General features: G+C 32.6%; 1 protein-coding gene across 4 annotated transcripts in view; it reads left to right on the top strand.

Moving 5' to 3' along the window:
- The window catches only part of LOC140052371 (WD repeat and FYVE domain-containing protein 3-like), a 63,288-nt gene that overhangs the window by 33,058 nt on the left and 7,131 nt on the right, over nt 1-23,099 (top strand). The window contains exons 27-56 of one of the 4 annotated variants that reach the window (XM_072097946.1): nt 198-424; nt 699-886; nt 1,694-1,828; nt 2,474-2,647; nt 3,520-3,555; nt 5,344-5,391; nt 5,646-5,831; nt 6,103-6,304; nt 6,489-6,560; nt 6,768-6,830; nt 9,244-9,330; nt 11,197-11,329; nt 12,701-12,887; nt 13,147-13,202; nt 13,352-13,396; nt 13,525-13,618; nt 14,286-14,381; nt 14,590-14,667; nt 15,005-15,223; nt 17,570-17,741; nt 18,171-18,316; nt 18,892-19,040; nt 19,334-19,463; nt 19,710-19,795; nt 20,703-20,786; nt 20,932-20,992; nt 21,098-21,217; nt 21,672-21,789; nt 22,177-22,283; nt 22,647-22,800. In XM_072097946.1, coding sequence (XP_071954047.1) covers nt 198-424; nt 699-886; nt 1,694-1,828; nt 2,474-2,647; nt 3,520-3,555; nt 5,344-5,391; nt 5,646-5,831; nt 6,103-6,304; nt 6,489-6,560; nt 6,768-6,830; nt 9,244-9,330; nt 11,197-11,329; nt 12,701-12,887; nt 13,147-13,202; nt 13,352-13,396; nt 13,525-13,618; nt 14,286-14,381; nt 14,590-14,667; nt 15,005-15,223; nt 17,570-17,741; nt 18,171-18,316; nt 18,892-19,040; nt 19,334-19,463; nt 19,710-19,795; nt 20,703-20,786; nt 20,932-20,992; nt 21,098-21,217; nt 21,672-21,789; nt 22,177-22,283; nt 22,647-22,800 — 3,653 coding nt within the window. The remainder of the gene's footprint in view (nt 1-197; nt 425-698; nt 887-1,693; nt 1,829-2,473; nt 2,648-3,519; nt 3,556-5,343; nt 5,392-5,645; nt 5,832-6,102; nt 6,305-6,488; nt 6,561-6,767; nt 6,831-9,243; nt 9,331-11,196; nt 11,330-12,700; nt 12,888-13,146; nt 13,203-13,351; nt 13,397-13,524; nt 13,619-14,285; nt 14,382-14,589; nt 14,668-15,004; nt 15,224-17,569; nt 17,742-18,170; nt 18,317-18,891; nt 19,041-19,333; nt 19,464-19,709; nt 19,796-20,702; nt 20,787-20,931; nt 20,993-21,097; nt 21,218-21,671; nt 21,790-22,176; nt 22,284-22,646; nt 22,801-23,099) is intronic. The other 3 variants (XM_072097947.1, XM_072097949.1, XM_072097948.1) reach the window with 3 other exon arrangements.

Below are 23,099 nucleotides of genomic sequence, written 5' to 3' on the forward strand. Positions count from 1 at the left end.
ATAATCTCTTGCGATTCAATTGGAGATTCATTCATTCATTCTTTTACTTTAACTTTTTACGGTAGTCCTACACCCACTATACATTCATCCACATGACACTTAAAAAACTTCATAATAACATTTTTTTTTTGTCATCATCTTTTCCAACAAAGATTAAGAATACAGTTATTATTAAATTGTGTTTTATATATTTATAGTACCTGTGATGAAATACACAAGATCCTAGGCCTAGACTGGGTGTTACTATTTGTGCAAGGACATTGTCATCCGACAACTGTTATCCTAGGCCTACGTATTCTGCTTGCCCTTCTGCACAATCAGTCAATGATATCATGCTTTCGGGAAGGAAGAGAACGTTCTTATGGAGGTGGCTGGCTAGATCAAACTAACCAAGTGTTGCAGAATAGAGTTGGAGTGGTGTTAGGTATGGTTATGACTCAACTATTTATAACGACTAACTTACCATATGGCATAACAACCAATTTGAAATATTCTCTTTTTTTATTTTTGTACTTTGTAAAATAATAAAGATAACAGAATACATTTAAAAAAATTACACCAGAAATTGGTGCTGCCTGTGCTTATGTCACTTTAAACTAGAAATTGGTTAAAATTCAGTATTTCACTGTTACTAGTGAAATCATATCACAGATCCCATTCATTAAGTATCTGTTTACGTTGTGTTTTTTTTAAAATAGGTTATAATTTAGGTAAAAGCAGCAAAGTTCAGGCTGGGGAGATCAACCGAGATGCCTGCCATCAGCCAGGCTTCCAAGTTCTCCAGTGGTGGTTACAAAAACATGCTGATGTTCCAGAGGTCTACTTCCTTCTAATGGCACTGATGCTTGGACAACCTGTGCAAGAGTTAGCAGAAGCTGGCAGTCAGGTATGCATCATTCTAATAGCAATGGTGTATCATACCATTATGATGAATATGTTCTAACAACAATAAAGCTCTGTCTTTTTGACAAAAAATGTGATAAGCTCTGTCTACACTATCGAACTTGTTTGACAAAAAAAAGGTGTGAAATGCCCAAATATGGTAGTTATGTGCTTAAATATGGTAGAGATATGACATCATTATGTCCATATATAGGCACATCACATTTTTTTTTTGTCACATAAAGTGTGATAGTATAGACAGAGCTTTATGCATTGCGGTTGCTGTGGGTTTGTAGGGAACTGATCCAAAGTCTCTATAGTTTGTTTGTTTGTTTGTTTTATCTTTAAACTGGGTGACCTCTTCAGTCAAAGACTGATCTCCCAGAGGGCCCAGTTGGTGATCAGTGGCTGTGATGTACTAGTACACCGGGGTAACCCCCTACTCGTCTCGAAAGATGTACTAGGTTCTTTAAAGTGCACACGAGCAAGTTGTGTACACTGGACCTACGGTTTATAGTCCTTATTCGAGAAGACTCGTTCTACCACCAGAACCATGGAGTGAGTGAGCCTCGAACCCCTGCCGATGTTATGGCTACGTGATTACGGTTCCACTGTCTTAACCCTTACGTTTAAGCATTTTATTCCAAATGCTCCATTCTAAAAAACACTGGTGAATGTGTTCTAACAACAATATGAACAAGGACAATATAAGAGATATTGACAGACCTTAGTGTTCTTAAACTCATACTTTGTGCATAGTCCTGATTGTCATTCTGCCAATGTCATCGGTATGAATGGTTTTCTTTCTTAGTTGGATCTTGACACTTTGTGGAAGTTTGTGTTTGGGGTTCCTGCAAATCAACCTATTGGTCACAAGTTAACAGGATCTATCTGTCCAGATACTGGCCTCGTCATCCTCTCACAGATCAGAGTCATGCTAAACCAGGTATGAAATCAGGATTGCAATCAACAAACTTAAAATCATATGTCGTATTCGATTTAGACTTTCACCGTTGAGTACAGTTTTTCCGTTGAGTACTTCTTTAACAGAGTATTTTGAGCATTGAGATTGTTCTTAACGAAAAAGCTTTCGTTGTCAATGTTTTCTATTCGAATGACTTTCTGTTGAGCACAAATTTACAATTTGAATACAAAAAGTACTCAACGAATCTTTACGTTGACAACGAAAGTTCCCAATCGAATACGACAATAGTCTTAGTCACTGGATGAGTTTTTTATCATTGCACGATTTTGTATCTTTTAACATATTTTTCCATGTGCCCAAACAACCATTGCTTATTTTTGTATTTTACTTTCATTAAATAAAAAACTGTTGATTTCAATCTTAGCTTGTATAATCCAATTTGCACACTACATCAGATATAGGATATTTAATATTTGGGTTTTAAAAGTGTACAAATATTGCAAAACCATCTATACTAACAGGCTGACTCGGCTCAGCTAACATTAAATGTCTTTAAACAATGCGCATGTTACCAATCAATTATTGTAAGGATAGAGTACTGGTTATCAATTATGCTTACAATGAGTAGTAAACACACTTTTTATCTATGTTTGTCTGTGTTTGTAGGCTTGGCAGGATGAAGATGAGCAGTCATGGTTGATGGAATACCCAGTCATCTTGATACAGTTTCTGCTCTTCCTCTATCACAATCTCACAGACTTTAAGCCTGTGTGCACCAGTGCTGATTTCCTATGCGGCCTAGCCTCTTGCCTTTTCCCTTATCAGGCACATTCAGATCAGGTATTTTCAAAATTTTATTTATCTGATGTTATATGGAAAGGACTTATATATACTTATATTTATTAAATCTCTTATTATATACATTTAACATTTAACTGTGACAATAGAACTTTTATTTGGGACCAAACAAAAAGTGACGCCTCCCTTAATAGGGGTTTTCTCTTTAATATAAGTTGACAGACTACACACTATGAATACTATCCGACTATCAGTATACCAATTTAATATTTAAAGTTAATCTCTCTTTGGGGAGAATGAGATTTTGTAGGTTCACCAATATATTGTAACATACTTAAAATCATCATCATCATTTTCAATTTATTATTTTTATCTTTACTGTATCATTTCTTCATTAAATTCATTTTTACCATCTATATTTGTCTGTTTCTGCACATTAAAAAAACTTTTTGAATGGACTAAAGCTCTGTCTACACTATCAAACTTTATGTGACAAAAAAATGTGATGTGCCCATATACAGTATGGACATAATAATGTCATATTACTACCATATTTGGACATATCACTACCATGTTTGGGCACATCACACTTTTTTTTCAAACTTGTTTGATAGTGTACACAGAGCATTAGTATTTGATCAATCAAAATGTATTGGCTAATGATATTCACACTATGCACAGATATAAATGTAACAGGGTGGGATAGGAGCAATGCTTAATGCTCACATGCTGGATTATATTTTAAACATCTCTAAACTCACTTTATTATATTCTTTGTTTTGGAATAATTCCAAAATTAAAAATGAAACTGCAAAATTGTATTCTCTCTCCTCTTTTTATTCAGCACTTAAGATTTTAAACTGTGTAGAACGTTTAGGTTAAAGTACTATTATATAATATTATGTCTTTGTTAGACACCTTTGGGAAACCTAGAAGATATAGCAGAGGAAGTAAGATATCGTGAACAATTAGTTAAACAAATGAGCAATAGTAGTATGTAGTATAATACTGCATTAATATTAGTAGCAAATAAAATATGCCTAGTTTTAATACATAGCAGCCATTTAACTAATTAGAAAAATATTATATTAATCATATTATCTATATTAGTTTAATACTCTACTACATTATAGAGGGTAGTGTATATTAAACATCATAATTATTACATAACCATTTATTAATATGTTTAATATCATACATACACTCTCATGCATTAAAATCTAACCTACAATACTGTAGCATAAATAATTTTTGTTTCTAATATGTATACAAAATTAACAATCATTGTAGATTCTCTTAATAATAAATTTTTTTACATAGTGAAGTTAACAAAATACTAAATTAATAAGACAATTTTTATTCTGGAGTTGGTTTCAATTTTCAAGATAATAACAAAATCTTTTTTAATGCATTATTTACAACATGGAAAATCTTATTTATTCATGTTTACAAATATATCATACACATTACTAGTGAATGCAGTTTGCATGGATAAATAGATCAATTCTACTTCTTCTTTAACTTATTCTATCATCCTATTCTTTATATTATATTTCAATATTTTGAAGGAAAAATGTATTATTTTTAAACCAAATATTTTAGTATGGCATTATGTAAATATTTATTGTATGAAAATTAATTCAATACTCATTATCTATCTTTTAAATATGTTTTCATTCTTTTATGACTATACATTTTGTATGACAATTTTTAAAATCAGATATAAATCTGGTACTTTTTAATATAATAATATAAAGTATGCGGCAAAGAGTCTCTTCAAATTATTAAAAAAAATCAAGTTGTAAAATTTACTAGTTTTGAAAAATAATTCATTCAATTTTTTCTTTAATTTTTAATACGTAAATTTAGTTTATACTAATTATCATGCTTTTACTATAAAATTTAAATATAAATTTAAATATAAATTTAAATATAAATTTTACTATTTTGGAATAATAATTTCAAATAAAATGTAGTAATCAATTTTGTATAGTCATAAATGTTATACTTTTATTAGACCCTACATTCTTCCCTTCCTGATGAAGATGCTATGCTTGTGGTATGTATCTTACAGCGAGTGTGGAAATTACGTTATGTTACAAAAGTTATAATAATATTTATTTGGCATATTAAGAACAATACTTCTAGGAGCAAGCAATCTGCATAGGCCTGAATAGATTAGAACTGGTCCTATACTCCAATCAATGAAATACATATCCCAGTAGGATTCATTATTTTACATTAATTATGTTTATAGATTCAAATATTGTATGATGGTATGTATTTTATTGGTTTAAATATGTACTTATTATTTTCATACCTTAAGGATTATTACTGAACCTTTTTGTTTTACTCTAGGTCAAAGGTTTCAAAATAGTTTTTTATATACGAGTTTTTGGAAAATAACTACTATATTATAATATTTTTATCTTTGCACTTCTAATATAACATGCCAAAATTTGACATAAGCTTCTAACATTATTATGCATATACTGTAATAAATAATTAGTTTGGACATATTTCAAAGTAGTTATAACACTCAATATGTACTCACCTTTAAAGTAGTTAAGGTACGGTGTGCTATGTATCTATTTGAGACATTTTGCATGTTATTTATGCCTAGAATCTATTTAACAACTTTCAATAATGTAGCATTACAAATTTAAAATTAACAGATATAATTTTAATTGTATAATTTTACTAATTTGGATTATTATTTATTTCATTTCTATTCTCAGGGTGGCGATGAAACTAATGATATTTTGTCACCTAGTGAAGAGATTAAGGTATGTGAAATCATATGTCTTGTCACCATACAATGAAATTAAAGTGTCTTGGTACAGTATAGCATAAAGTTAAAACACATATCAAGACACTGTATCTCATTACCCCACCTGGCATTCCAAATCATGTCTCTGGCCTGTCTTAGTTTTTAGTACCATCATTCAATTGAATAGAATTTTCTGTTGGACTTGGATCATCAAAATATAACTATTGTTAAATTTATTATTCAATCAATGCTTTTGTTTTTCGTCCATAGTTTGCTCCGGGATTCATGCCGTTTCTAACTAGTCAGAACCATGATAGACCTGGAGTGTCACATGGTAACCTTACAGATCATCCAGCTAAAAAGCTAGTTATCAACTTTCTACGAGTAATCATTGTTGATAGTCTCTCTCTGAGCATGCCCAGTAAAACACCACCAGTTTTGGATCTTGTATTAGAGGTAAAACATACTTTATTGCGCCTTTTTTGCCATTAATTTATTTCAACTATTTATATTTTAAAAGACCTTGAACAATAATAAGAATAGTTAAATATATATAGCGCACAAGCTGTATATAATAAAATAGACGAGAAGTGGCAATAATTTCAATTAATGAAAAACATGTTTGAAAAGGAATGAATTCAACTGTGCCTACTAATGAGTGCCTACTGAGCATCACAATGCATTGTGGGAGAGTTGACTACATCATTCTGTTTTCTCTTCTTTACAGGCTACACCAGAGCGAGCTACAACAGTTCAGATAAATGAGTTCCAAACTGAGATGTTGACCACATTAATGGACCACTTCCTGATGGCAGATGTCTTGATTGGTGAGGAAGCAGCATTGCCGTTTGTCTCCGGAGGATCATACAACAACCTTATCCACAATGTTTTTTACTTTTCTTCTCGAGTTGTTGACAAACTGTGGCAAGGTAAGAAAGAGTTCTATAGGATTTTAATCATACATAACATTTAAGATTCTAGGCGATTTTTCCCTCAATTGGATGAAGAAAACTAACCCTAATTAATGAAAATTAAATAAATATATTTTACTATTTTTTTATATTTATTTATTACTTTTTATAATATTTGTTTTAAAACCTTTCCATTTTGTAGGTGTATATACAAGAGATTCAAAGGAGGTGTTTGATTTCATTGCACAGTTGATAGCACAAGCTAAAAAGAGAGGTATAGTGTCAGTTTATTTGTTTTTTATGGGAAATATACCATTTGAAAAACAATTTGGTAACAAACAACAGTGGTATTATTATTTTTTCGCTCTGTTATTTTTTTTATTGTGTTTAAAATGTGTATAAAATTAATTTTATTTTATTAAGTGTATGAATTATTTTGCAAAATAACATTTTATTAACAAATATATACTCTTGCACCTAGAAACCTTTCCCAAATTTTGGGCAATATTAAGCGCCGAATTTGGTGGCAGAAAAGACACGTCATGTAAGTGTAATGCACGGCAATTGTGTTCACCCCATGAGTCCATTCCATGGCTTTATCCCCCCCCCCCCATGAGCTAATGTCATGTTGGTTTTTGTTGCTGTTGCTTTAACTTGGTTTTTGTATAACAAAACTAATACTTACATTTCATACAGGGATTATTTATGAATTACATTTTTAATCTACACTTTTTTTCAACTGTAGCATCTTATTAAAGCATTTAAATTCTTACCACATTTAAATTTCATTTTTAGTTAAATTAATCCTATTTAGTAATTCATTATCATCATTTTTTTTAAGGCAATTTAGATGATTTTATTTTTCAGAGGTGAATCAATGGTTTTAAATTCTTATTTTTATTTCTTGTGTCTGTTTAAAAAAAAAAGTTTGGTAACATTACTTGGGACTATTACATCTGGGCTAGTATATTATCTACATATGTACAACGATTGAATATTAAATTGAAATCAAATCTGGTAATATACAGTAAAGTGACGGCATTGGATAACAAAGGTTAAATCATAGACCTATAAGGTCCATGATTAAATGAATAGATTAAATAAACATTTATGGATCAAATAACAAATGAACAGTTCAAATAAATTTTAGGCTGTATTGAGATTATATGCAAGAGCATGTTAAACATTGGAATGTAGCATGAAGGGCATTTTTAGAAAACTTCTACTGATAGCATGCATATTGTACGAGTTGAGGGAAGAATAAATACAATAGATGAAAACATACAAATCATGTAATAATACTCCTTATAGTGGCCACTCTTCCACAAATCAGCCAATAACAAAATTCTGCTCTCTAGCTTTCAGATCTCTATGGATATCAAGCCTCTCTTTACTTTACTTTACAGTATCATTTGACCTTACTTTTTAACACTTCTTTTGATAATCAAACTACTGCTGAAGGTTTTGTATTTTAGTACAAATCTGTCTGAGCTTTTTCAATTTGTGCCTGTAGTGTGTTATTGTACAGCCTTTTCTGTCCTCAATTAAATAATTTACATTTATCCACGCTGGAAGGTGGTTTGTGCTTTTTATTTATTATAGGTGAATTTGTCTACATATTATATCGATACTTAAAGCGTGGTTCCCACTAGCGACGCAACGCAAGGACGTAACGCAACGCAAGTGAATTGACCAATCACAAGCGGTCGCTTATTCGCTTGTGATTGCTAACTGTCTATAACTTCGCTTGTCATTGGTTAAAACGCTTGCGTTGCGTTTACGTCCTTGCGTTACGTTCTAGTGGGAACCAAGCTTTATAGTTAGATAGCACTGATGTAACAATTAACATGATCTAATTATTAACTAAAAGTAATAAAGAGTATGTGTAGCATATTTATGTTACCACTCTGACGTATTTAACAGTGGTTTCAGTAGTACATGCACTCCCATTTTCTTCATTGGGCCAGATTTACAGGTTTGGTATATGGTACTAAAGTACCAAAATAGTGGCAGATCAGCGTCATACTGTATGTACAGGGATAATTCAGATTAAAAGTTATTCAATTTGACACAGGATTTATAGTGTGGCTTATTGCTGCTTGTACAATACTATTTAAATGTATTATTGCTACTTTACTGTTTCAATCAATGCTTTTTGTCCTGAAATCTTGTACACTTGTTAAACTGAATATTTGATAATGATATGGATATTAAACTCTTTTTTTTTATTAGTTGCTTCAATAATAATTAACTGATTAAAATTCTTGCATTTGCATTTTTGCTATTTATTAAAATAATATTTAATATACAAAAGTTTCATAGTCACTCCTTAAAACTGATAAAATATAAAATAAATCTTTTTTCCCCCATCTTTTTTGACAACCCTTTTTAGGGGACACAGTTACATTTCCTATATTAAAGCTCTGTCTACACTATCAAACTTTATGTGACAAAAATATGTGACATGCCCATATATGGACATGATAATGTCATATTACTACCATATTTGGGCATATCACTATCATATTTGGGCACCACATCATACTTTTTTGTCAAACTAGTTTGATAGTGTAGACAGAGCTTTAAAGGGGCAATATATGTTTTAACACTACTACGAATTTTAAGGGCACACACAGGTTTTCCCTTAATAGGGGTTCTACTATAGATAGTATTTTGGACTGCCCGTAGCAAAAACATCGACTGGCATTTTGATATCCGAATTCAGAAATTAATTAATTAATTGAGTTTGGAGGAATTACTATTTCTAATTCCTTCCAATTTTAATACTTTTGATTGGCAAAGATATATTTTTGTTGAGATAAAAGTTAATTTTAAAATCTAATCAAAATGTTACCATAAAGAAATGACCATCCATCTTTAAGGAGTTTTATGTCTGAATTAATTTTACTGCAAAGTATTTAAATGTTTTCTTAATAATGGATTTATTTGTTGTTCAGCACATGGTCTTTCATTGGACAATATCTACCACTGCTTGAATCGCACCATAATGTTTCAGTTGTCAAGACCACACAATAACGTTGCAGGTAGGCTGTTATTTTATAATATATGTATATCTTCAATTAACAGTTAAATTTTTCATTTCATTTTCATTCCATCACTACTATATATAAATGATCAAACAGGCTTTTATTTGAATAGGGGGTTCAAAATTAAATTAATTCAGCCGTCAAGCAATTTGCAATGCTTAGATTAAAACTAATTTGGATATTAAGTCTATTGCACAGAACAAGTGTGGCCTAAAAAATTTGTATCCCACCCACTGCATGCTTAATTACCCACAGTGCTTATTTCACCATGTACTGTTTTATAGTGGAAGTAGGCAGACATCACCAGAATGTTTGTGTTCTGGATTTTCATAGTTGCAAGCTTCTACCATTTTCATTTTACCAAGCTTTAAGCTATTACTTAAATTTAAAAATATCATCATCATAAACAATTAATACATTGCTCACTATTAAAGTCACTAAAGCTTTTAGTTCATCATCATACACTATTACAGGGCCATAGCTATAAGTGGCAAGGTTGCAAGACAGGAGTGGAGTTAGGAGGCTGCCATTAATCTGTGTGTCCTGTCAAAAAGTCAGGTTGAAAGCTGACCAATTTGGTGGTTAACAAGCTAACTTTTTAATCATCAGAATGAAACTTACAATCAAACAATTTTCTCATTTCCTTTACAAATACCTTTAATGTTTATTTATTAACCAAGCAGGCAGTAAAGAAGATTCTGGTTGTTTCCAGCTGCAAATAGCAAATGAAGGCAAGTTACAGCTCCCTGCATGTCCATAATGCCATTCAGTTCTCTATCTGCATGTCTGGACAAAGTCCACATAACACATTACTGTATACTGATTTGCATGTTCTAACCATACTATAGCCATTGTAAAGTATTCTACGACAGTTTTTCTGTAAATCCTAAACCAGAAGGAATGGTTTGTTTTTGTTTGACATATATGATCATTCAACAAAGGTCGCCAATGTGATCTGTTGTCAAAAGTCAGTTAGCTCCCAACAGGAACCAGGCAGACAGGCGCAAAAAGCATGTATGTATGAGACATACAGTAATCATTGACCTACATAGTCCTCTAGACATCACAAGAGACGTCACATCAGACACTGAGTTGTCCCTTACTCTCATATCATTAATGAACACCATGCCATAGAAAATTGTTGGTAACTTGTTGTTATGGTTCTACATTTCCTTGAAACCAACTTGACACCTGTGTGTTTAAGAAAAGAAAAGATTTTACTTTCCTGTTCAGATCATACAGTAGAATCTCCTTTTTTGTTCTTTATGTCCTTCTGTGACCATTTGTATTCCTCTTTTACATCTTTCACACACCTGATCCTCTATATATGTGGCTGAAACCATACAGGTTTAACATTTCTTGTTTTCACAAGATTTTGTCTAGAACATTAAGGGATCTCCTCTGTTTTATATCCTGTCTTGTTATATTTTATTTTCTTCAATAGTATTTAGAAAGATCCAGGTTTCAACTTTGCATTGCCACTTGTATTTAAAAAGTATGCATGTTATAGTTCAAAATTATATAGTTATTCATATGTAATGGAATATAGTTTGGTGATTTGGTTCCCTTAAGGTGATTTTATTGAAAATTAACCAGATCAACAAGGTAACATGCTATATTTTCTAAAGTATTCACTGGTTTCTTATATGCTCCGGTTTTAAGTCCTTATCCTCAAAGATTTGTTCTAGCACCAGAGCTAATAGACGAGAAGTGCCTTGAACCTATGTAATGTTTGGTGCCGCACTACAGTACTTGGCCAATCAACTCAATTCAGTTCAGTACATTTTACATCAGGGTTTGGCAACATTTTCAACCATACCTTATTTTCCAGAAGCAAAATTCTAACATATCTTCTCTTGATAGATCTGACAGCTTTGCTAGAAGCTCTTCATAGCTTAACCACAAACCGTAGCTTGGTGTTTGGTCCTGGTAATTATGAACCAGAGTTTATTGGCTGCCTCTGCCATCTTCTGTTTTGCCTCACAGCTGATGCAAGGTATGATATAATTCATTTCTGATTAAAGTAATAATAAATATTAATATATGTTTATATTTTTGTTGAATAAATACAAGATGGGTTATTATAAGAAAACATGAAAATGAATTATGTTTGAATTTACATTTATTTTGTTTATATTGATTCTTTGCTAAACTTACCATTGAGTAAACTTTTTGCTGCATCTATTATTTTTTAAACATTATTTTAAAAGACTGGTTATTGCATATTCATTTTACAAATTTCATTTAGTCAAATTCCTTCCTTCTGCTTTTGCCATTCTATTTATTCTATGCTCAGCGTGTTTCTTCTATTCAGTCCAATCTTACCTTGCATAGAAAAAAATATCATACCTTACTTTTGCACAATCTCTGATTCTGTACTGTTGCACAAAGAAATCTCTCATTCTTTACCATTGCACAAAGAAATCTATCATTCTATACTATTAAACAAAGATATCTCTCATTCTGTACCATTGCACAAAAATAATCTTTCATTCTGTACCATTACACAAAGATATCTCTCATTCTGTACCATTGCACAAAATAATCTCTCATTCTGTAACATTGCACAAACAAATCTCTACTTCTGTACCATTGCACAAAGAAATCTCTCATTCTGTACCATTTCACAAAGAAATCTCTCATTCTGTACCATTACACAAAGATATCTCTCATTCTGTACCATTACACAAAGATATCTCTCATTCTGTACCATTGCACACAAAAATTTCTCATTCTGTAATATTGCACAAACAAATCTCTACTTCTGTACCATTGCACAAAGAAATCTCTACTTCTGTACCATTGCACAAAGAAATCTCTCATTCTGTACCATTCACAAAGAAATCTCTCATTCTGTACCATTGCACAAAGAAATCTCTCATTCTGTACCATTGCACAAAATAATCTCTACTTCTGTACCATTGCACAAAGAAATCTCTACTTCTGTACCATTGCACAAAGAAATCTCTCATTCTGTACCATTGCACAAAGAAATCTCTCATTCTGTACCATTGCACAAAATAATCTCTACTTCTGTACCATTGCACAAAGAAATCTCTACTTCTGTACCATTGCACAAAGAAATCTCTCATTCTGTACCATTGCACAAAATAATCTCTCCTCTCTTACTATTGCACAAACAAATCTGTCATTCTGTACTATTGCACAAAGAAATCTCTCATTCTGTACCATTCACAAAGAAATCTCTCATTCTGTACCATTCACAAAGAAATCTCTCATTCTGTACCATTGCACAAAGAAATCTCTCATTCTGTACCATTGCATCTTGCTTCTTGCATGTTATCCTGGGCTTTAATGGTGTTCTTACCTGGTCACTTTGTAGCATATTCTTGTCTTTGCTTAATAGCGGTAGTAACACCTGTTCCCATTGTCAAAGCAGTGACAGCATAAGAACAACCACATGGCATGTAGAACCTTTATTGAGGGACAGCAATGTTAGCAATTTGACAGAGAGCACGAACCATGAAGGACAGTTGTTGGTGAGAAATGCAGCCAGACGAGTATGGGATGAACTTATTCAGTGTAAAAAACAGGTAAGATACTTAGATATTTATTTATTTTTATTTCAACAATATTTAACGAGGATGGTCCATCCAGCCAAAGCTGATCATTGATGATTCTCACAATACAATTTGACAAGACAAAAAAATCGATGTAAAAGAGTTCATCTTTTTAACACAAAATCTAATTTACAATACAGTAACATTTCTTTCAGTAGCCATATCCTTGTTTTATTTGACTTTACTATTTATTTATCTTGTAACATTATAATACTGTATCTGTTTTTTCCAGCTTATTGAAGATATCTTCAAACTAACTTTACCATACAAGACTATTCAAAATGCATTGTAAGTAATGTTATGATATATTTGAAATTCATTATCACATATGTTGTAATATGGTTAATATTTTAGTGGATCTGATTCATACTTATCTGATGTACAGTATTTGATTAAAGTGTTTGAAATATACAGTATCATTTTTTGTATTTGTTTAGGACGGGTGGAAAAACATCGCAGAATGTTGAACTCAGAATAGCAAGGTATTCATTCATTTATTTATTTCATAATTCATAAGAAATTGAAATATGTAACACTTACTGAACTAAATTATACACCATTAAGTATTATATTAGAATGATTGAAAATGTGAAATCAATTACTTTTTCAGGGAGACCATGTCCGAGCATGCAACTAAAATGTGGAATGACTATATTAACAAAGAAAAGAAGATTTCTGTTAGGGATTACCAGCAACAACAATCGGTAAGACCAAGTTTTTTTAAACGTTGTTGGCAAACAGTTTTTAAAACTCTTCCAGTAAAACGATACATACAGTAGAACCTCCATTTTACGTACGGTACGGGACCGAAAGGCGTACGTAAAACAAGGGATTCGTAAAATCAAGGTTGACCTTAAATTGACCCCAAATACGTAGAGATCGTAGGTAGCCGTATTTGCCTACTTCTGTACAGTATGCAGGTGGTCACTAGCTAGGCTTTGCCTAGAATATTCAGGCTAGGCTAGCAGGCCTAGCAAGATGTGAGGCCTAACTAGACAAGTACAGTATATACAGGCTGTACGATGTTTAAATAAAGTGTAAAATATAATTGTTTTCTATCAATAAAAACAGTCGCTGCTTTAGGGGGAATGCACGTGCGTAGCTTGTCCCACAGACAACAACAGCAGAATAGACACAGCCGGCCATGATTGTGACTTTGTGTGCTTTGTTGTTGTTAAATTGCGCCCTCAATGTAAGAAAATGATGACGTCATCGGTTATTTTAAGCGTACGTAAAATCGAGGGAACGTAAAATCAGGGTACGTAAAACACAGGTTCTACTGTACAAAGTTTTTGAGGAAAATATAGTACAGTAGTACAAGATAATTTGTTGATAATACATTTTATGACAATTTTTTTGTTATTTTGTTAGCGTTTTGCACGAGTTGGTAGTGGTTTACAAAGACTAGCTACTAAAAAACTTAAGAGGGAAAGCAGTATACAAAAGTTTCCAGTTTTCGGTATCCAGGTAATTTTTATGTGATAGCTTTTGAGTTTATTTATAGGGCCTGTTCAGACTTAGTTACTTTGATAACTTGAAATTTAGTGGTTGGTTAACGTAAATAACTAAACCAAAATGGGCCCATAGTTTGTTGGATATTCAGGTGTATTAGGTTACTGTTATCATATACTGTATTCTTTTATTTGTTTAAAATCTCTTCTTCTTTCAAATACAGGAAGCAATGAACTGCACAATAACACATATAGCAATTGTTAGTGAGCTTGTGAAATTGCAATATAGCCAAGCTAAAGAGGTAATGTCCATATGGTATTCAAATTTTAAAATTAGTAATACAGTTGATATTACAACTTTGTGATCCATCAAAGTTCCCCCATTCGTGTATCATCTGAATTGGGGTTAGTCTTGGTGTTAAAACTCACTCATTTGTTTCATAGGATTAATAGAGGTCTTTCTACTGAATATAGGTTTCCCAAATATACTGTGTCTTGTGAAAAGCACATGCATATTGATTTGGTATATACTGTAAGCACAATATTTGTAAAAATAATGTTTATGAAATATGTATGGGCCTGTGAATGCTACTGTAGCTAGAAAATAAACAAAAAATAATGTTTAATATTTGTGTTTAGAGCCAGCAATATTTTCAACGATATATCCAGAATGAATGGAACCAGATGGAGGTGGAATTGACACGAGAGCGTGGTTTATGGGGTCCACCTCAAGGCTCAAAACTAGACAAGTGGATTTTGGACATGACCGAAGGTCCAAGTCGAATGCGTAAAAAGATGATACGCAATGATATGTTCTACCTCAACTACCCGCACACGCCAGATGAGTTTAATGATTCGGTAATGATTATATAAATGATTTATTAAATTAGATCATTTTATGTTTATATCCGATACATAAAGTGATTTCACACACTAAGTAGTTAAAGTTGTTCATTCCATTCACACACCTACACTAAGTTGTAAATGTTTACTAAAAGGTCATTGATTAGTTTCATAGATTAGTCAACTGAAAAATATGAAATTGATTGGCTCATAATTCATAATTTATTTTTCTTTTTCACTTATTCATGCAAAGAGCATAATGGATAGAGTTGTTGAGACATGCCATGATGTTATCAAGAATGTTCACGTAATGATTAAAGACTTCTTCAAAGAGCTAGTCCTAATAAAGCATTAAGTTTCCTTGTGGCTAGCTTGTTGGTTGATGTACAGTGTCAGATATAGTACCCTGCTAAGCATTTTGATTTTATTTAACAATTTTTGGCCTCTTACATCCATATACTTGGTGCTCAAAAGCTTCAGGAGCTAGCTTTAAATTTCTCTGGCTTTAATAGCATTCTCCGGTGTACTTTTTAATCCAACAATTAGTAGGCCTAGCTGTCATACATATTTGTCAAATCTTAATACAATTTTTTGCAGTAATACCCAGCTAATAATTTTAAAACATGGTCATGGTCAGACTTTTTATTTACTGTAAACATTTGTATAAGATAACAATAATTTGACATACTACCCTTTAGATTTTATGGAAACATATATTGAGTACTGAGTATTTATTTCAGTTACGCACTGGCTGCACATTTTTGTAGAGTTTATTTGAAATATTATTTTAGTTTTTCTTGGGTTTTACATCAAATAATAGCACTGGCACATTAGACAATTCCTTTTTTTATTTGATTGAACGTACTACTGTATAGAAACTAGTAATTCCACATGAAGTACTGTAAATAGAGTGTGTAGTAATGGCAAATTATTAGTAGAGGCAATCTAGAAAATTGTCTTTAAATCTGTTGGTTTTTTAGGTAACCCATGGTAGAAATTTAAAACATTGGAAATAGTGCTCTAAAAATGATGGAAAGATGTGTCAGTACCCTCAAGTTTCTATGGTACCTCCCATATGTATATTATTTTCTATTATGGCTTGCTGATTGCAAAACACTGATCTAGAATATGGTTTCCTCTAATGATATACTGTACAGTACTATACTTTTTTGTACAAACTGTTGTGACATGCATTGTGAAAATTAATACCTAAATCGTGGTGTTACTTTGTCTTCTCTTTTCAGTTTTAACCTCAACAACTCTTCCTAAATTACTGTCTTCCTGTCTACCTTCTATTTTCTTTCCTAAACTCTTATTTTAACACTGGACCATCAATTAAGCACGCATAATAGTATAAATTAGTTTGGGTTTTGTTAAATGAGTATGATTGTCCAGGTGTCTGTAACCTGTGAAGCACGCCCTTATGGTTCCGTCTGACCCTTGACCCTGGTTTACGGTGTTATTGTACTTGGTTTGTTACATTATATATAACAGCATGAATGGAAATTTGGATTGTTGGATTTTAAAATGCCACCCATGCTGAGATTGTTGTATTCTAGTCTCATTTTCAGGCTGAATCTCCAATATTTAGAAAGGTGTTGGCAAAAGTTTCCGATGTTTTAGGCAATCGTAAAGAGGTACGTCACTAAACCTTGAGATGATTTAATACAGTAACACCATGAATGATTTATTTAATCATGCTACAGGGAGGAAAATTATCATGTTTTTTAAATATCTGTATCTTATCTGTATCTTAATCAATTTATTTCATATTTTCAGCTCTCAAGCAAATAGCTTTATTTCTAAAATTTACTTAAGCTTACTAATATTACTTTATTCAGTACTGTATCGAAAGTGTACCAGTGTGTCAAACACAATGTTTGTACTAATATTCTCCTTGCTTTAAGCTTTCAAATGTATAAAGTAAAACCATTTTAAGGGAATCATTTCAGAATCTTATAGACAAATTTGTCTGCTACAAATTGCTTTATAAGCTTATATTCAGTAAACATCAATTTCTCTAGGCCTAACCAGGTTCTTCAAACTCATATCTTCCAGGGTTATACTAGTTGCTTTATAAACACGGCATCATTTCCTCTAGTCCTAAACCACCAATCCTAGTTGTGCTAATAATGAATGAGCAATCTGAGCCTCTTGTGATAGATGCATTAACACTTGCCTGATTAAGTGATAAACAATAAATGAAGGAATGGATCCAGAAGATAGCTCTCCTTTTTGACAGCTAAGATGAATTATGAACTACATTTACGTTTTTTTTGTTATTGATATTATATGTGAGCGCTTCCTTATTAAAAAAAATTCTGGATCTACCCCTTACCAAATAATTTGGTTTGTTTACAGAAACCAAGCAAGACTCGTATGGCAGTAAGCTTAGACAGTCGGGAGTTCTTTTCCAGAAGAAGAGTTCAGAAGTTGATGAACATGCCGCAACCAGAAAGCCCAGTATCGGAATCTACATCAGATTCTGACATTCATGGAGAGACCTTAGAAGAAGAGGAAGGTATTCGCACTGGTAAGTTTTTATCATGTTTTATAATTTGAAATGTTCAGTACCAGTCCACTGGACTAGTTAGTTATATATTGTACTAGCCCACATGCTATTTTGCTGGCCTGAACTAATAAAAAGTCTTTCTACACAATTGTATTTAAATCTTGATGTTTAGAATTGAGTGTTAAGTTAGCCATTAAATCTTGGAACCCAATAAGACATAAGCGCAACACATGTAATTTGGCCAATCATGACGCGATGTATGATGATTCTCCCCGTCTTGATTGGTTAAATTACTTGCATTGCGTTTATGTCCTTGCGTTGCATCCTAGTGGAAACCAACTTTGAGGAACAAAAACATTGAATTGCTAGCCTAATAGTTTACCTAACAATGTAGGTTGGGCTGTAGTAGCCTTCTGACTGTATTGTACTGAACATTGTATTCTTTCTAAGGTATAAGGCCATCAAGTTTAGTTACTAAGAAAGCAAAGAATGAAGAAGAAGAGGTAGATTCCAGTGAGGCTGATACACCAGGAGATAAAGAAGAGAGTACCACAGATAACCAGATGGTTCTGAGGCTGCTGGAAGAAGGTGAAACTGTAAGTATATATACTTATTATAGTAAGAACAAATGAAATTCAAGTTAAGTAAGTTTTGTGATAAACCAGAGGAAATATAGTTGAGAATGTCTTTGTTTCGGTTATCATATTATATATCATTTATTTTGCCAATAAAAACATGGACAGAACAAAATAAACATGATTGGTTCTTATGGTATAACCGTTTACTGGAATAATGCTAGGCAAGAAAAGTTGAGCCAGTTAGGAATCACAAGACAATTAGACTGGCTGGGTGTGAACCAGGCCAAACAAGGCTTATTTATTCACTCGTCAAAGAAAATACAGTTAGCCAACACAATGGAGTCATTGTAGGTTTCAAAGTAGAAGTTTACTAGTGTTTATTTGCATGTAAACATTTAATTGGACATAATAATAACTATTCATAACTACTCTCCAAGACCAAAAGAAAGTATATAATTCAAGAAATTCAAATTTAATGAAATCAACTTTTTGAGTATTTCCAAATATAAAAATGTGTTTTCGAACATAAAGAGCCACATTAATGTTTTAAAATGTCTTACTTATTTGTTCTGTAATTTCTTATTTATCCTAAGATTCGATACATGTTTAGATGTGCACGTATACAAGGGCTTGACACATCAGAAGGCCTATTACTCTTTTGTAAAGACCACTTCTATGTGGTTGATGGCTTCACATTACATTCCAATCAAGAAATATGTGATGTAGATTCATTACCAGCAAAGTAAGCAACTCAAAATGATATTTATTTATTATATTTTGTTGTTTTCCATAATTAGCTTATGTTTCCATGCCAGCTCACACATATTCACTCTGTTTCCTGAATTGAGCTTTTTTCCATATTTTTACCATACAGTCTCCTTTTCTACTACCTTACCTTAATTTGCATTATTATTTCCAAATGCCTGTTTCCCTCACTTTTCAATGACATGAGAAAATGAATTGACACTTCATGGTTGGGCTCTTGACATTTTTGTAGAAAAAAACATTAGTTATTTTTTTGTGTGGTGTTTACAGAACTCAGGAGAGCCAAGAACCTATCATTCCTCGCACATCTCATGGCACGCGTTCAGCAAGCAAGCGTATATGCAGCAAGTTTGCCTACGAGGACATCCGTGAAGTTCATAAACGCCGCTACTTACTGCAGGTAACAAACACATTACCTTTGGTGGTTCCTCTGCTTTTCTTCTTTTTTTTGGGTTATCTTAGGATATTTTATGGATCATTTGTGTGTGTATGTAAATGCCTAGAAACATTGTATTAGGAGCTTTTTTTTTTGTATTGCCGTGGCAGATGAGACATTAGGACAATTTAATGACATAAACCCAGCTCTCCCAAGTTCTGAATGTTAAATTCTATTGGTATATTTTATATGTCCTTGTTATTTCTTTAGCCGATTGCTATTGAAGCATTTTCATCAGATGGAAGAAACCATTTTCTAGCTTTCCCCAGGAAGATCCGTAACAAAGTATATGCAAGGTAAGTGTATTATTAGTCGCGTGGAAGCGACTCTATGGTTGTCGGTCGGTCGGTCTTTCGGTCTGGTATCACTATGCGTTTTATCGCTTTCTGACCTTATCTTGATATCAGTTTAATCTAGCCAAGTCAATTTTTCACAGTATATTCCTTATGGCCAGGAATCGATGTGGTTATGTTTTCACGGTGCGCAATAAAAAATTACGCGGTCTACGCACGATTTAACAAAATCACGTTTGTAATCATATCTTCACAACCATGAATCACAATTAAATAAAATTTGGTACTCATAAATTTCAGGGCATAAATCATCATATGGCAATACAATTACGTGCGTAGCGCATGTAACGCATGCGTATGCGCGCTTAAAATTTTCAAAATTTATTTTTGATGAAATAAGAGTACGTTTCAGGCAATTTTAAGCGTTTACAAAATTGCCATGAGTGCGCAGATTTTTGCGCACGCACTGCACGTTAAATGTTATTTCGCACTCTTTTTGCCCGATTTCTGTTTTCTTGACTTACTTTTCAACTCGAAATTACGTTATACGAGCACGTCCAAAGTGACAGGCTACGCACGTGTAAATTAAAAAAATATAACTGTTTTTAAACATTTCAACATTTTTAAACATGTTCAGTAATTTCGGTCAGTTGGTAGGTTGGTCGGTCGGTCGGTCGGTAAACACTAAGTACGCGACTGCAGCCATCTATATGGCCTTGTTCTCCATTTACTTTATTGACTATTGGTCAGTACTCCAATTTTGTATTTAAAAATTGTGTAGAGATGTAAATAGACCAGAGATTAATGTTGTATTTAGCTATCATGATGAATCATGATTGCAATAAATACTTCATTTCTGAGACAGACTATTAAAATGTGCTGGATCATTAATCATGCATAATATTCTAAGGTTTGTTGCTGAAGCAACAAGATTGACAGATGATGCTAACCAATCAGTGTCCGGCATGAAGAGAAATGCGCAGATTGAAGGCGGGTAAGTGCAGTGTATTAATCAATCAAATTTAGGTTAAAAACTGTTATCTTTATCTGTATTTACACATATACACACAAGATTGTTTTATAATTTCAAAACTCAGAACTAAAAGAAATTTTAATTTAATTTAAATAATTTTTCGTAGAACAAGTTTCCTGGGCCTAGGCAACCTAATTGGTGAAAAATCTGTGACACAGAGGTGGGAGGTAGGTATTATAAATTTTGTAAATTTTTATTTATTATATAGAATTCATTTTCATTTTCTATCTTAATCATTATAATATGGTTTATTTTTATTTAATATTTGTCAGCGTGGTGAGATCAGCAACTTCCAGTATCTGATGTACTTAAACACTCTCGCGGGTCGATCTTACAATGACCTCATGCAATATCCCGTCTTCCCATGGATCCTTGCTGACTATGAGTCAGAGGTAAGAATGATATTTTTGCATCAATACAGAATATATATTCCATTCACCATATAGCAGTTGGGCCTTCTCAATTTTCTTGTGCCTCGATTGGATCAGAAGCATTGGGATACACTTTAAAAAAATTTAATGAGTTCATACATATATAACATTGAATATTTTCAAAAGAAATGTTTCATTGAATGATTACTAAATTTAAATTTTTTTTGGGATACAAAAGACTCCAGTTTCAAGAAGTTTTATTGGTCCACTTAAAATGGAAATTTGTTTTACATTCCACATACCATATTGGGGTCTATAATATTATACTCAAATTTATTCATGCCTCATATTATTATATTAGATCAATTGGATTATTAATAGTATACTGATATTATAAATGTTATGAGTGCATGCGTAAGCATATTTTAAGACTACTTTATAATCTATATTCTATTATTGTGTTTATTTGTATTAGGAACTGGATTTAACCGACCCAGCCACTTTCCGAAATCTATCGTTACCAATGGGGGCACAAACGCCTGACAGACTTAGTCAGTTTAACAAAAGATATCGAGAATGGGAAGATCCAACAGGTAAATTATTAGCATACTTTAATTTATTGAACAAGCAAGATGAAAGTGTTTTTATATTAAGTATTTGTGCGAGTTGAAATTGATAATGATTTGTTATAAAAACAAGCAATATATCTAGTGTATGGCTGGCATGTATGGATAGTAAGCTTTAAGTACTGTAGTTTTGTACAATACCAAGCCAAATGTGGCTATAGTAGATACAATACATAAACACAACTCTTTAAGAAAGTTTTTTTTAATTGAGATACAGTAAGAATATATAAGACATAAGAAAACTCTCCAAAAATCTGAAGAAATTACAATTACTTTGAATAATAGGTTGTATCTGGCATGTAATATACTTAACAATGATTACTAACTGACATGATATACTATGATATGTTTTAGGAGAAACACCAGCCTATCATTATGGTACCCACTATTCATCAGCGATGATCGTTGCCTCGTATCTTGTCAGAATGGAACCTTTTACACAACACTTCCTGAGGTTACAGGTATGTTTAGCCTCTGCTGTAGATTGGACAAAATCTCTTGTTACCAAATTAGTCACTTCCTTACAACGTCAATGCACCATCTTTCTGATGGCATTAAGATACTTGCTCCAACAGCATCCAAGAAAAAGTCTGAGAGCTCCTCTAAAACCATGTTTTCCTGAAAAACTGCATATTTTGGGATAGACCGGTATTGGGAGATATGACTGTATTATTATATTATTACTGCTTCAATTATCATACAACAAAATTGTCTTACAAGGAAATAATTGTCTTATAAGGGAAATAATTTTGGAAATGGAAGATAATCTGTATTTTAATCATTTGTATATCTCACCTGATTAGATACATATTTTTTGTTTTCAGGGTGGACATTTTGATTTAGCTGATCGAATGTTCCATAGTGTAAGTGATTCGTGGCAGTCTGCATCGAAGCACAACATGGCTGATGTCAAAGAACTCATTCCAGAGTTTTTCTACCTTCCAGAGTTCATGACAAATCACAACAATTTTGATTTTGGTAACTAAATTCAGAATAATATAACTTAAAATGTATTTGTTTTAGGCTAATGGGGAATAAACTGCGACTTGCAGCCTAATAGGCTGAATTGTGCACGAGGTGTGGAAGACAAATACCACAAATTTCCTCTCCCCTAGGGTGTCAAGTGCTGGCACAAAATAGTGTCTGTTCACCATGACAAGGGCTGAATAGACCAGTACACTGGGGTAATCCCCTACTCTTCCAAAAGATGTACTGTGTTCTTTAACATGACCACGAGCCAGATGTGTACACTGGACCTCCAGATTTATGTCATTATC

Source organism: Antedon mediterranea, chromosome 6 (genome assembly GCF_964355755.1).
Source record: "Antedon mediterranea chromosome 6, ecAntMedi1.1, whole genome shotgun sequence".
Lineage (NCBI taxonomy): Eukaryota > Metazoa > Echinodermata > Crinoidea > Comatulida > Antedonidae > Antedon > Antedon mediterranea.